This window comes from Phoca vitulina, unplaced genomic scaffold (assembly GCF_004348235.1).
Source record: "Phoca vitulina isolate PV1807 unplaced genomic scaffold, GSC_HSeal_1.0 scaffold5, whole genome shotgun sequence".
Lineage (NCBI taxonomy): Eukaryota > Metazoa > Chordata > Mammalia > Carnivora > Phocidae > Phoca > Phoca vitulina.
This window is the reverse complement of record NW_022589708.1, coordinates 15,857,948-15,873,967: the sequence shown is the minus strand read 5'-3', so window position 1 is coordinate 15,873,967 and position 16,020 is coordinate 15,857,948. Positions and strand designations below refer to the sequence as shown.

The window sequence follows — 16,020 nt, the reverse complement described above, 5'->3', positions numbered from 1 at the left end:
AGAACAAAGGTTTTGGTCCAAAGAATGCTGTTTTTCTTTGGGTTCTTGTTTCCTAAACTATAAAACCAACTGGTTGGCCCAAATCAATCTACTAGATACCAAAACCCTGTGGAGGCACCAACAACATAAAGGTAAAGATAGTTCTTCAGTGAGAAAGATCTTAAAAAATTCTATGCCCCTTAATCCTGTAATTCATCATCAAGGCAAAGACGGTTAGGTTGATGTGAGTTATTTGGACGTTCCTAGCTACGAATGACATAAAAAATTATTCATATGAAGAATCAGCAATAATTTTTTTAAAAAGATTTTATTTATTCATTTGAGACAGAGAGATACAGAGAGAGAGAGTATGAGCAGGGGGAGAGGCAGAAACAGGTTCCCCACTGAGCCAGGAGCCCAATGCAGGATCCTGGGATCAAGACCTAAGCCGAAGGCAGACATTTAACCATCTGAGCCACCCAGGCGCCCCAGCAATAAAAATTTAAATAAAGGATTATGGTTGGTAGTATACACTTTGATGTCCATCAAATTCATGATTTACAAGGCCCACTCTTTCTGACTTGTGATATAACTAAACATCTCGAAGATAATATAGCATTGAGATGATGCTGGCATGAATATATTACATTTTTATGAAATGCAATGTATCATTCTACTAACAAGAAACCAACATCAGAAAATGAGTGCTGGAGATTCCAATTTCTGTACTGTGCTGGGAGTACTGGGGAATTATTTCTCCCACAATTTGCATTTCCTTTTACAGTGTAGAAGCAAAATAAATCTCTTTGTTTGCACTGGTTTCAGAATTAAATCAGTTTGTATATTTGTTCTCTCCTCCTCTTCCTGGATTTGGTTTCAAAGTAAACAGTTATCTTCATTAAATTCTCTTTTATTTGGCTTAAGTTCTTTAGTTACTGTAATTATTCTGGGTGGCTGTCCCTGTTTTATTTTTGTATCAAATATCTGTGCACTATTTTAAACTGCATTTAATTGGCTCATTTCCATTTTCTATTATTTACCTCACTTTGTGGTACTGATTTCTGTGGCTAGATCTGACTTCTATCATGGTCTGTTTTGTATATATATTTTTTATAAACACTGTACAGGCTTGGCAAAATTTAAAAAAAAAAAGATCATTAATTTGGTACTTAGTGAATGTGCTCAAATTATAGGGAAGAAACAAATATGACATTTATCACAGAGATTGTTTTGAAAGTTAATGGCAAACTTGGACTCTTGAGAAACAACAGGAATTACCTTGTTTGGTAAAGCCAGATATGTCAACAGCATTTTTTTTTTTTTTTAGATTAACCTAGAAATGACCTCTGACAGAAAGAAAACCAGCCATACTTTTCAATTTCAAGCTAAAAGATCTAAAAAGTTATTTCTACCTAATAAAAAAGTACAATAAGATTCTAAATTCCCACAGAAACTCTTCATCTACCTTATAACACATCAAAAGCCACCAAGGGGCTATTTATCCTGCAGGCCAGCACTAGTAAAGTTTTGCAGGCATTTGTGATGGTGCACATAACAGGGGAATAGACAGGCAGAGTTTTCAGGCAGGGAGGAGGAGAGTAACTTAGCTTTCAAGTTTCGGGAAGAAAATACAGAGAGATTTTTTTAAATTGTTCCAATAATTTATTTAATAAATGTTCATTTCACAACTCTTTGGATCTCACTCTTGTTCTAGGGTTTGGGACAACAGAAGGGAACAACAAAGATGAAAGACATGCGCTCTTGAGGATTACAAAATAGTGGGGGAAAGAGGGACCAGAGCAAATATAAACGTAATAATTCAGCAAGTGTTAAGTGCTGTCAAGAATACAGCAATCAGGGACGCCTGGGTGACTCAGTCGGTTAAGTGTCGTCTGCCTTTGGCTCAGGTCATGATCCCGGGGTCCTGGGATCGAGTCCTGTGTCGGGCTCTTTGCTCAGCGGGGAGCCTGCTTCTCCTTCTGCCTGCTGCTCACCCTGCTTGTGTGCTCTCTCTCTCTCTGACAAATAAATAAATCTTTTTAAAAAAGAGAGAGAGAGAGGGAGAGAAAAAGAGAATACAGCAATCAGATAAGAGTGTCTGGGAGTTTGTAGGGTCTTTAGAGAAGGTTTTTCTAAGAGATGGCATTGGGTGGAGACCAGCAGAAAATAAGATATGCAGATATTTGGGAAAGCGTATTCAAAGAAGAAAGAACAAACCATAAACGGACAGGCCCTGAGACAGGAGAGCCCCTGGCCTACGTTCACAGAACAGCAAGGAAGCTAGTAAACAAAAATGTGAGTGGAAGTAGATTAGGTTCAGAGAGGTGAACTTGGAAAGGAGAAAGCTTGCATAATATGACACTAGACCAAGAAAACCTAAACAAATGAATGATAAATTGGACTATCAAAAACTTAAAATTTCTGCAGAGCAGAAAACCATGAACTAAGTCAAAAGATAAATAGCAACTAGTGAGGGAAAATGGTACTTCATGTCACCAAAGGGCTGGTGTCTTTACTGTATTTTTTCTTTTTTTTTTGGCAAAAGACATTTCCTTATATCAATATGAGTTAACAACCCAACAGAAAAATGCGTGAACAAAGAACATGAAGGGAAAAAGCAATAGAAATGGTATCTAAGCATATTCAAGGATGTGCAACCTTCCTTCAAATGAGGGAAATTCAAGTCAAAACCACACTGAGGTGCCAATTTCTCACCCTATCAGATTGGTAAACATCCAACTGTTTGATCTTAACAACATCTAAAAGTTTGAGACCTAGGGAATCAGACGCTGTCGTGTATTGCCATCAGGAATGTAAAATAGGTACAGCCTTTAAAGAGAGAACTTTGGCACTATCAAAACTTTAAATGCCAAAATATCTTCGACCTAGCAGTTGAACTTCTAGGACTTAATCAACAGACTTATTTGCACATGCATTATATGAATTTTGTGCAAGGATACTCACTGTGGCATTATTTGTAATAGCAGGAAACCACAGGACATGTTGAGTAGTGAGGAACGAATTTGAAGCAAGGGATGGAGTCTGTGATTATGAGTCTCTTTTCAGACTTGAACCCTTGGAAGTTCTTCAGCAGGTAACATGAGAACAAGGCGGCATATAGGATAACTTGTCCGCCATTGATTTCAGGATGGATTGCCTATGTGTGGGACCTTGGTGACAACATCAATGTCACGTTCAGAGCTCTGATGGAACTCTGGGGGGGGGGGGTCCCCGTGCAGGGGGCAGGACCACCGGGGGAGGTAGTAGACAAGGCTGCTAAGGTGGGCTTTTCTTAGCCTGGCTAAGAGGTTCCGACTTTCTCCTGAAGGCACTGACAGCCTTTAGCAGAAGGCAGTGACCTCATCTGATGTGCATTTTTAAAGACAGTTCTAGCAGGGCGCCTGGGTGGCTCAGTCATTAAGCGCCTGCCTTCGGCTCAGGTCATGATCTCAGGGTCCTGGGATCGAGCCCCGCATCAGGCTCCCTGCTCAGTGGGAAGCCTGCTTCTCCCTCTCCCACTCCCCCTGCTTGTGTTCCCTCTCTCGCTGTGTCTCTCTCTGTCAAATAACTAAATAAAATCTTAAAAAAATAAAAGAAAAACCGAAGTTGGTCGCTATGGAATTCTGATGAAACAATAAAGTAGATTGTGCTTATAGATTTCATTTTTCAAAAAGCCAACTATTAGGACAAACTTAAATGATTTAATGAGAACTTTGAAATGAATGTTTTATCTTAATTCAGATTTCTCTCAAAAGGAGAAAAAATGGTTTTAATGTTCAAAAAAAAATTGTTTCAATGTTCGTGCGTTTCACATTTGTCCCTTCAGAAAGATCCGACATGCCATGAATGTGACCAGCATGCAGGCTTCCAACTCTCCCCTCCCACCCAAGACTCCATAGTGATACAGTGATAGTCCTTAGCAAGTCACAAATACTGATTAGGTCAAATTGAGCTTATTTTGATCTGTTTTCTTAGCTTTCTTTTTTTTTTTTTTTTTAGCTTTTTTGAAGTATACCTGACATATACTTCAGAGTATATGTGTGAGCTGTGTGAGCCTAAGGTGTACAACATGTTGATTTGATAACATGTATATATGAAAAAATGATTATCACAATAAGGTCACTTACATGACCTCACATAGTTACCCTTTTTGTGTATGTGATGAGAACTTTCAAGATCTACCGTCTTAGCACCTTTCTAGTATTCAATACAGTAAGTATTTTTAGCCAGAGTTGCCATGCTGCATGTGAGATCCCCAGATCTCATCATCTTGTAACTGGAAGTCTCTACTTTTTGACCACCCTCACCCGTTTCCCCCAAATCCCCTCAATTGAATTTTCAAGATCATTTCTACTCCATCGTTATTTAGGAAAGGGCTGATAACACCTCATTTAAAAAGGAAGACTTTCTCTGTGTCTCCTGTAAAACACATTGAAAATCATTCCCTTCTAGGTTAAAATCAGTAGCCCTCAGTAAGATCATTTCCTTATATCTCCTTTTCTCAAGAAATAAATTAAAAATATATATCTGATCATAGGAAATCCTACTTAATATTTCCATCTTAGAGGAACATAAACATACAGCAGTCCCTGCGGCAAGATAGTTTTTAATCCAGTGCCATCCAGAGATCGGAGATAATGTCTACGTCCTGTGTCAGAGCCTTTGCTCTTCACAAAGTCAAATACTTAGAAAAAAAATCAGAATATTTGCCTTTTTCCAAACCTGCTCTCTATCTCTCTCATGCTCACATCCCAAGGGAATCATGTATCCTAGTCTGAGGCTAGCTGGTATGCGTCTCGTGTACCATAGTGCTTTGCAGACTTAGAGCAAATTCTTTTTGTATGTTCCCTTGAGGGCAACATTTTATTTTTCTTGACCATTTTTGTATCTGTAAACTAGGGTTATATCATAAATGTTAAATTTGTCAAATGTTAATAGACTAGAATTCTGAATATTTAGGTCCTGTCAAACAAATATTGGAAAAACATCTGAATATTTTATAAATAGTGTAAATATTTGGCTGCCCTGGTTTCCTATTGCTACAAAATTAATGGTCCCCAAATTTAATGGCTTAAAATGGCAACCATATTATTACAAATCACAGGGCAGTAGGTCAGGAATTCAAGTAAGATTCAGCTGGCTGATTCTTCTGCCCACCCCCACAACGGTGTTGACTGGGGTCACTAGATGGTAATCCACTGGGAGATGGGTCTGGAAGGTCCTAGACTACCTCACTCATATGTCTGGCACCATTGCAGGTGTCTTAGCCCCACAGGGCCTGCTCTAACAAAAATACCAGAGGTTGCATGGTTTAAACAGCAAACATGTATTTCTCACAGTTCTGGAGGCTGAGAAGTCCTAGGTCAAGGCACCAGGAGATTTGGTGTCTGGTGTAAGCCTGCTTCCTTCCATACACAGCCATCTTCTAGCTATGTCCTCACATGACGGAAGGGGCCAGGGAGTTCTCATGCCCTAATTACTTCCCAAAGGCCCCCCTCCAAGTAGCATCACTTTGGGGATGAGGTTTCAACATGTGAATTTTGGGTGGACACAAACATTCTGTCTGCAGCAGCAAGGATGGCTGGAAATCTGGGCCCAACTGACACTGTCACCTGGAGTGCCCCACACATAACCAGTCCGGCATGGGGAGCTCCGAGCAGAGTTTCACGAGAAACCAAAAGTGGAAGTTCTAGTCTCTTCGGTACCTATCTGGAAACTGGCAGTGACAGCAGTGACAGAGCCCACCCAGATTCAAGGGGATGGGACATAAACCCCACCTCTCAATAGGAAGGACATCAAAGACTTGCTAGTCATCATTCATTGGCAGAGGGACACATCCTGAGAAAAGATACAGTCTTGTGTCTCTCAGTAATGAACTCATCCATCACAAGGCAGCTATTACCAAGACACTGATTTAGCCTACAAAAGAGCACCAGCTATACAGCTTAAAGTCAGCCATGGGCCTGTACTCTCTTACTCCTCACATCAATTGCTGTCAACACTTCCACCAAAATTTCCTGCAAGTGGGTCCTCTCTTTTCCACTTCTGCCCAGGGGTAGGGCCTTGGATTAGCTAACCTTTGTGGAGAGCGAATTGTGTGCCAGGCATTGTGCTAACAACTTCCCAGGCACTATCTGATTTGCTTCCTTGTACCACTGCTATTAGGGAGATGTGGTCATGATGAACAGAATGGGACTCCGTGGCATCCATTATGTCTCTGGCATTTAATGGAGGGTCCTAGATGGAAACGCAAGCACCTGACTCCATCTAACCAGAGTCAGGTCTCCTCACTCTTAATAGGAAAGTCTGTGCTTAACTTGAGCAAAATGCCTTGGCTCAAAGGTGCAGCTTTGCCTGCAGCCCGGCGCCTCACCTTTGGACGCACACCTTCTGGCTGAGCTGCGACACATTCCCGCTGTCCTAACACAGTCACCGCATCTCGTGCCTCAGAACCTCGTACGGTGATACCAGTTACTTCTAACTCATCTAAACTTCATCTCCACTTAGAAACAGAAGTTACGTGTACTGCTGGAGGGAGACAACAGCCCTTTGTTTAAAGAGATACAAAACTATGACGGTACAGGAAATATGTGCAGAAGGATCAGCTGATCATTAGCGGACATGCTAGGACTGTCCTGGCTTAATTGGCCATAGATAACAGCTCCAAGAGCACAGTTAAAAATAATGTTCCAAATATTTCAAAATATAAAAGGCACGGAGATAATTAAGACAGAGTAGGATGGCAGCCTCTGGAGTAAGTTATGGCTGTGTTGTGACTTAACTGATTGCAGAGAAACTTACCAACTATTGCCTTGGTGTCATAAAGGTATTGGGAGGAGAGAGAGGGATGGCTTCCTTCAGGCCCAAAGAAGAGGGAAGGGTTTCCTGACCTGGGGAGCTTAACTGATGACAACCTTGCGCAGCCGGTGGGAGGCTAACCAGTCAGGCAGGGATGCTCTTGGCTCAGTGGGCTATGCGGACGCTCTTACCATCTGAGGTCTCGAGTCCAGGGAGACTGGCCATTAGCTTCCAGGCCTACACGGTGTCCCAGGACTGAACAGCTCTGGTCTCACTGCCACGTTCTCCTACCATAATGTATCTAAACTAGACTCCCAAAGACGGGAGCTGTAAGCCTGCTCCTTTATAGTGGAAATGCAAAATACTAGAAGCATTTTCTGAAGAGCTGCTTTTCCTTTTGTGGCCCTGGGGAGTCCTGTCGTGGATATTTAGAACAAAAGGAGAACTGGGCAGAGGGGTGATTGTATCTTAAAGAACATGTTTTTGTTTTGTTTTCGTTTTTATTGAGATATAATTGATGTGTAATTGACTGTATTAGTCCAAGGTGTACAACATAATGATTTGATACATATATACATATATTGAAAAATGATCACCACAATAAGTCTAGTTAACATCCGTTATGACACCTAGTTAACACATTTTTTTCCTCGTGATGAGCACTTTTAAGCTCTCCTCTCTTAGGAAATTTCAGCTGTGTGAAACAATATTGTTAACTACAGTCACCATGCTGTACATTACATCCTGAGGACTTATTAACTGAAATTTGTACCTTTTGACCTCCTTCACCCATTTCCCTTACCTCCTAATCCCTGCCTCTGGCAACCATCAATCTGTTCTCTGTATCTATGAGTTCAGGTTTTTTTAGATTCCACATATAACTGAGATCGTATAGTATTTGTCTTTCTCTGTATGACTTATTTCACTTAATATAATGCCCTCAAGGTCCATCCATGTTGTCACAAATGGCAGAATTTCTTTCTTTTCTATGGCTGAATGATATGTATATCTCACATCTTTATCCATGCATCTGTTGATGGACAGTTCATTTGTTTCTGTGTCCTGGCTATTATAAATAATACAGCAGTGAACATGGGGATGCAGATATATTTCAAGATGGTGATTTGGTTTCCCAGAAATGGGATTGCTGGATCATATGGTAGGCCTATTTTTAATCTTTTGAGGAACCTCCATACTGTTCTCCATAGTGGCTGCACGAATTTGTGTCCCCACCATCAGTGTAAAAGTGTTGCCTTTTCTCCACTTCTGTAGTCGATGAGCACAATAATCATTACTGCTCTTTTCCATTATTATTATAACATAAAATCTACCCTCTTAACAAATTTTTAGGTGTAGAATACAGTATCTTTAACTATATGCACATTACTACTCTTAATGATGATTCTGAGGTTTTGAGCCAATGCACATTGGCTTTTGAGTCTTCAAAGGAGAATTTAATTTACTTAGTAAAGTAATTATGTGTATATAATTAGTGTATGTATATATATACTAGTTTATATATATATTTATAAGGCGTACAACATAATGATTTGATACATATATATTGAAAAATGATCACTAGTTTATATATAAATAATATATAATATATATATAAACTAGTATACATTATATATAAACTAATGTGTGTGTATATATATATTATTTACATATATATATAAAATCAGTAATAGCCTAAACCACATAACAGCTTAAAGTAGCATATTCTAACAGCTGATCTAAATTAAAAGAAAAATAAATAGATATCTACCTACATCAAAAATGTATCATCTTAAATTAGTTTTTATAACAAAGTAAATGAATTGAGATAAAGAATGGAAACACATGGGGCGCCTGGGTGGCTCGTAGGTTAAGCGCCTGCCTTCCACTCAGGTCGTGATCCTGGGGTCCTGGGATAGAGCATCGCATCACGCTCCCTGCTCAGCAGGCAGTCTGCTTCTCCTTCTCTCTCTGCCCCTCTCTCTTTCTCTCTCTCAAATATATAAATAAATAATCTTTAAAAAAGAAGAAAAAAAGAATGGAAATACAGGAGCAAGCAATTTGAGTAAATGTGACCATTTGGTTATGTTTAATATGCAGGATCATCAATCGGACTGCCTTTTTCCAAGGCCACATAGGCAAGTGATCTGGAGAGGCTCGCCCTGAGCACTTTTACCGTGATTGGAGTCTAAAAAGAGGAGATGCATTTGCAAACCCAAAAACCTAACAGGCCAGCACTATGGTGGGGAAAGAGCCAGGAACAAAAAGACTGAAATCACCAAAGAGAAACCTACCTGCTTTATGATAGGACCCCATAATTTCAAATTGTGACACTACAGTAAGTCCTTAGCATCCAGTGCAAACACTTGTCCTTACTACCTAGAGCACAGTGGTTCTCAGACTTCCCAGAAAGCCAAAGGTATCCCTGCCTTAAGTCAGCCCATTCATGTCGGATGAATATACCGCAACAGACCAGTACTCTTTGTATTATGATTTATACAAATACGTATGTAAAACACAAAGTTAAGGATCCCATAGTTTTGGTTTCTTTAAGTGCATTTGTTGAATAACTCCATTGGGCCAATTCTTTTTCCTGTACAAGGTTTTTTATTCTTCTAGCAGAATGCACTCATCTAGAGAAACTTGTTCATTCATAATTAATCGTCATCAAAAAACCTGTTGGAAAGTCTAACGGTAAAGGGGATTATTTTTAATAAACATACAAAACACATATCGAAACATAAAAGAAATAGATCAGCTCTCAGACAATAGTTAGGCACCTTTTAAAACCTTCAAGGGAAAAACATCTTTAATATCAAAATACTACAACCCCGCAATGTGCATCCTCCCTCCACACTGTCAGATAATTAGGTCAGTAAGGTGCAGAGAAATCGTTACTTTAGTTATAAGATCCTGCTGTGATGTACAAAGATAAGTCTGCATTATCTAAGGAAAAAAATCAGAAAATTTGTTGTTAGGGGTTCTTTGTGAGTCTGTTCACACTCAAAATCTTTCCCATGGTAAGAATTCTATGGGACAGAGTACCAGGGGTGGGGATACATGTGGAATACAGGGACCTCCCTGAATGCATTCACTCTGGGGCCTTACACGAGGGGTAGAGCAGAGACTCAGTTCTGGGATCTGGTACAGAAGCCAGTGGGTAGTGTTAAAGCTGATGTTGTTCACAAAACCTAGTGCTCTTTAGAAATGTGAATCTTTGCTTCCCAGAGAGTACTGTATCCTTCTTACAAGTACTCGTCTCTCTTAAAAGGTTTCTAATCTGCCTAATTCATAACTACTTATAACCCTGAAAAGATTTTGATGTTGGACTTTGATTGAGCATGCATAGTTGGATATGTAATAAAAATAAAGTTTGGTTTCTTCATACTAATACTATAAAATAACTACTATAAAAAGCATTTAACATTAATAATATATTTAGAAAGCAAATTATATGATATATGGATGGTATATTTCCAGTTGCATGCTTAAAATATTTATGCATAGAAGAAAAAAAGCAAGGTATATACCAACTATTCTGGGTGTTATTCTGGGAAGTGGCATTATGGGTGTATTTCTCTCCTTTGTTGTTGGGTTTTTTTTCTGTATTTTGTAAGTGTTTGATAATAAACATGTATTATTGTGAAAGAAGGAAAGTGTTTTATGATTGGCTCCCAAGAGCTTTAACAATTGAAAAATTTGAAATCTAAGATTGGAATCTATATGTTAAAAGTCTAGGCTGCTCTGTCTAATATGGCAACCACTAGTCTCAAGTAAATATTTAAAATTATATTTAAATTAGGGCTCCTGGGCAGCTCAGTCAGCTAAGCATCTGCCTTCTGCTCAGGTCATGATCCGTTCTGGGATCGAGTCCCCCATCAGGTTCCCTGTTAGCGGGGAATCTGCTTCTGCCTCTGCCCCTCCCGTCTACTCGTGGTCTCTCTCTGGTGCTCTCTCTCTCTCTCTCAAATAAATAAATAAAATCTTTTTAAAAATTATATTTAAATTAATTAAAAGCTAACCAATTTATTAACAGTTTAATTCTTCAGTCATACTAGCCACATTTTAAGTTTCAATAGCCCCATTATCATCATCACAGAAAGTTCTATTTGACAATCCTAATGGAAGCAGGTTACCAACTGTGCCCTGAGTACTAAAGACAAAAGTGAGCCAGTTTTCAGTGGCACAGGAATGGGCACATGCCCCTCGCCATAGACGCTGAGAGACTTCTCATCAGCAGTCCCTTTTATACACCTCACCAGTCTGAGGCCAGATAAGCTCAGAGGTTTTTCCCCACAGGCATCCTGCTTCTTAGTGCTGGAGCAAGGGCGAGAACTCAGCGCTAAGCTCCTCAGGCAGAGCTCCTGCCAACACATCACTATGACCATCTCCTCCAGAAAACCAAAGCTTCCCAAGCAAGACTTTGACTCAGTTCAGCACAATTTCATGTCACAAACATTTTTTGAGTGCTTACAATGTGATAGGTACCATAATAAGCCTTCAATATATAAAAGCAAGCAAGAGACGTGTCTCTATCCCCAAAGGAAGCCGAAGGGATAAAACGGAAGGGCACAAAGTAGGGAAAAGTATGTTCTTGGGAAATCTAGAAGTGCTCCACCTATCGTAAATAGGTTTGTGTAGGGTCTCCACATTTGTGCACCCAAATCCACACGTTAGCACTTCTTCTCCAACGTTCTCAATTTTCCTCACCCTCCAGAAGAAAAGAGACTAGACTCCATTTTTGAAATGTAGCCGATCCTTGCCCTAATATTGTTTTGTTTTTATTTTTGTTCTTTCGGTTTAACTTCACATGGGATAGTTAGAGACACTCAACAATCTTAACATGAACTAATTTTCTCACGTTTAGGCCTGGTTTTATATGTGCAAAATAATTTTAAATCTTGAAATAAAATGAAATACTGCTTTGATATTTAGTCATCCATCCCATTTCAGATTATATAAAAGCAAATAAAAATTTTGAGTGAATGGTTATTTTTCAACCAGTTGTGTTGGAACTGTTTAAACACAGGTTAACAACCTGGAACCCTCCGTCCTCATATAAATCGTGCTCCTGTATTTTAACAGATGCGATGCTCCTGGTGGCAGAGCGACTGGAAGGACCATTCAACATTGAGTCTGTCATGGACCCAATAGATGTCAAGATCTCCGAAGCCATTATGAACATGCAGGAAAACAGCATGCAGGTGTCCGCAAAGGTATTTGCATTAGTCATATTTCTACGAGTAAGGGAAGTGCAGTAATCTAAAAATGAAGTAACTAGATATGTCGGCTGAGATTATAAATTCTAATACATTGTCGGAGAGCTTTTCCTATTGAGCTGCAAATTTGCTACTTCATTAAGAATGTCCAACAAAATGGCATTGAGAAAGGAAGCAATCTTTTCGTTCTCAGCTACTCAATCATGGAATTTCAGAGAGCCCCAGGTAGATTGACTAATCCCTCACATTTGTGAGCAATTTGGGGGAAATTTTCTTTCTTATATGTTTGAAATTTCTGCACACCCTCAACCCATTCTCTCTCTAGGAACTTCTAATTATATCTTCAGCTGTGCAAACCGGCAAATGTCCTATATGTTCAATCGTAAATAATTAAACATTTCATCTGACTTTCTTTTTTAAGACTATGGCGTAACCTTCATTAATGAATATTCAGGAGAAAATGCTCCTTTGTATGAAGTCAAGCACACATTAAAAGAAGAAAAGTACATTTTCATAAATCATAAGACAGAGCTTCTGAGATTGCAGCTGCAGAACACAAATACCAGTTTCCCCATTTTTATTTGTCGCCCACTCAGTTAAAGATAAACAGGACCTGCCTTAGACAAAATTGAGGAAGTTTGCCAAGGATCTCCAGGCTGTTCTTCATTGCCCCTTTTGCCCGCCAGGATAACTGCACAAAGCCCTTATGTTCTTTTTAGTGGTCTCCCTGTCATGACACACTAACCAAATCTATATCAGTCCCTTAAACCTGGTTGGTGACTGAGTGATTGTATTTTAATTGAAAGTCATTCACACAAAAATATGTCAGGCAGAGAGATGCATGCTTAGCTCTCTTCGATTTTTAAAATCCTTTGTGAAAGAGATTTCAGATATAATCAAGGAGGAGGGGATGTGTGAAGGCGGGGCGGGGGGGGGGGGGGGGGGGGGGTAGTTACAGCAAAAAGAGCCATGGAATCAGACTAGGTTTCCGCGGCTGAGTCTGAATCAAACCAGTTTGGGGCTTTTCGGGGTTAACTGGTAGGAAGTAGGGTAAGAAAGAATCTGGCCTGGGTCGCTTTCTCTCTCATTGAGAGAGGGACAGGCCAAGAGTTTTACAGGCCTAGCTCTGAATTTTAATGAGCTTGGGGTAGCCTGTGTAAAGGAGGATGCCTCAAATTACCACCACCCATTGGGGAAATAGCACATTTGGGGGTTCCACGAAAAGCTATTTTCTTCCTTTCCTGGGAAAAAATAGCAATCATTTATTCCTCCCAAATCTATTGCCTAGACACGGATTCATGTTGTTTTAAGAGGCCACCATCCCAGCAGCGCTCGAGTAACCAGGTGCTCAGCTTGCTGATATACAAAACAGCCCTAGAGAAGAGGGTGTAAGAAGCACTCGGACAAAAGTGGTTTGAGACCACCACACACTTCTTAGAAGGATCTCCACTGGAGCACGTACATACGTGTTCGAGTTATTCTATTAAAAATTCTCTAAGAGGTCAGATGGACTCTCTTTATTACCAGAATGTGGATGAGACATTTTTGTGGAATTTGTCCAACTACATTATAATAGGAGAGTTGTTAATAAGGAATGTGCTTTTTCAAAAGACACACTTCTTTGTAAGAAATGTCAAAAATCAAGAGTAGAAACAATATAGGGCATGTAAGGAAGGGTACACTCACGTGAGAGGATATTGTATAGCAGGTCATAAAATAACAGGACAAAAAAATGTCAAATGAGCTAGAAACAAAGAAAGCATATCTGGTAGTCTTGACACAGGGCAAAGGGGAGTGAGTTAAAGAAGGAGGGAGAGGAGAGCAGCCAGGCTCTGCAGGACGGAGGGATGGGAGACAGGCTGCAAAGTGGAAGAGGGTTTGAGGAAGGACCAAAGCCAGCCTCGAACATAGTGGAGAGGCAACAGGTGGTTGGAATTTGGATACATTTAGCAGGAAACACCAATAGGATTTGCTGATAGAATGGGTATGTTCTCCAAGAGGCTTTATTGCATGGAATTTGCATGGAATTTGGAAACAGGTAATTTTCATTTTCCATTTAAGCCACATCCATGAAATTATACACGAACTAAAGTCTAGAATCTACATTTTTGCTAAGAACTGGAGGGTTGTATCCCCCCCTTTTTTTTGAGTAGGTTCCATGCCTAGCGTGGAGCCCGACTCGGAGCTTAAACTCACAACCCTGAGATCAAGACCTGAGCTGAGATCAAGAGTCAGATGCTTAAATGACTGAGCCACCCAGGCACCCCATGTATTTTTCCTTTTTCAAGGGAACCCTCAGTCTCCATTGATAAACAATCTCACTGAATTAGGAGTTCTAGATGTCCACTTTGGCTGGAATATTTGCATAATGAGGCTTCCTTAAATTCTGATAAGGCTTTGAGTGAGGCCAGAAGTTATTTCCTAATTGAGGGTAGGGGTGGGGGTGGGCAGACATCCTGAGAGTTGTAAAGCCTACAAATTAAAATGACTTTTTATTCTAAGACATGATTGGCAATTTCTCCTTGGAAAATCATTTACCTTATTACACCAGTTGCTGTTAGCAGTCATTCCAGAACCTTTTTCAGAAAAGCAACGGTGCTTATAACTGTTAGATTGTATGTTAAATGCTTACTTCAAAGGACTACACTGTGCTATATGTGGTTTATATTATGTAATATTTATAACAATATTTGTAATGAGCTAGAACCTCCCCCCTTATTTTCCAGATAAGGAAACCAAGGCTTAGAAAAGTTAAGTAACGTACAGGGGCCTCATGGTGCATAAAGAGTGCATAGAGGAGGGTTCTGATGACAGGACCCATGTTGCCAGATCACTGCATTATAACAATGAGGGTGTCTCCGAAGCCAGTCTCACCCAGGGCGGAGTTCAGTAAATATTTGCTGAATAGATCAAGTATTAGGAGAAAGTTCAAAGGCTTTCAGTAAAACCTTCATGAGAAGCTGAGGACACAGAGTGGCAAAGCCAAAAGGACTCAAGTTGTCTGTCTTTCTGTCCGATTCCCTTCATAACTCTACCTACGCTTCCCACCATGCCCAATTCTAATGAAATCATTCTCTTATCAAGCCTCATTGCTTCCAGCCTTTCCTGAAGTTGTAGTAGTACAAAGTATAAAAGTTACTTTCGTCTCCCTCTCTCTATCTGAAGGCAGAAGGTGAACCCACCACAGATTCAGATACGAAATTCCCCTCCTCTAATGCCATAGGCTCTCATCAAATCTGCAGGAGAACAGCTCATATTTTGTACCTAGTCCCTGATCCTGATTTAGTGGGATTTACCCACCAATGAAAAGATCTGTTCCCACCAAGTATGCTCCTGCTCCAATCTTGTCTTAGGGCTGTTTTTATACATACTATCAGATCTTTTTCCTCTCCTATTTAGCTCATAGCTAAACTGTTAGCTGTAAGGATTACTGACATTCCTTCCAAAAAATACATTGGCTAGGGGTGCCTGGCTGGCTCAGTCGGAAGAACATGAGACTCCTGATCTCAGCGTCGTGAGCTGGAGCCCTGTGTTGGGTGTAGAGATCATTTAAATAAATAAACTTAAAAAAAAAAAATACATTGGCTATGCCGAGTTGTATAATCAGGTTATAAAATTTTGGTAATAACATTATGGCACTTATTTGAAACTCTTGGTTTGTGTATTCTTTGTATAACATGATATTATATGTTATATAATATATATTATATATATCATTATATATGTGTATGTACACATTTTTAAGGACTGGAAACAAAAGCACATTAAGACTTTGGACAAATAATCCCCTAGTAACAATGATAATCATCATGGCCACCAGTAATTGAGCACCTAGTATATTCATTCAGCAAATACCCTATCATGTACCAGGCATGAGGAATACAGTAGAAGACAAAACAGATCCTCGGCCCCATGTCAGTCTCTTTCTACATGTTTTATATATTTATTCCAAACCCTTGCTGCAATCTTGTAGAGCATCTTTTTCCTGATTTTATAGGTAAAGAATGTTAAATTTACAGGAATTGAG

General features: G+C 39.8%; 1 protein-coding gene across 4 annotated transcripts in view; it reads left to right on the top strand.

The window, feature by feature from the left end:
• Nucleotides 1–16,020, top strand: part of GPC6 (glypican 6) — a 1,069,657-nt gene that overhangs the window by 948,487 nt on the left and 105,150 nt on the right. For all 4 annotated transcript variants that reach the window (XM_032402768.1, XM_032402769.1, XM_032402767.1 and 1 more), the window contains exon 5: nt 11,860–11,990. In XM_032402768.1, the coding sequence (XP_032258659.1) occupies nt 11,860–11,990 (131 nt within the window). The remainder of the gene's footprint in view (nt 1–11,859; nt 11,991–16,020) is intronic.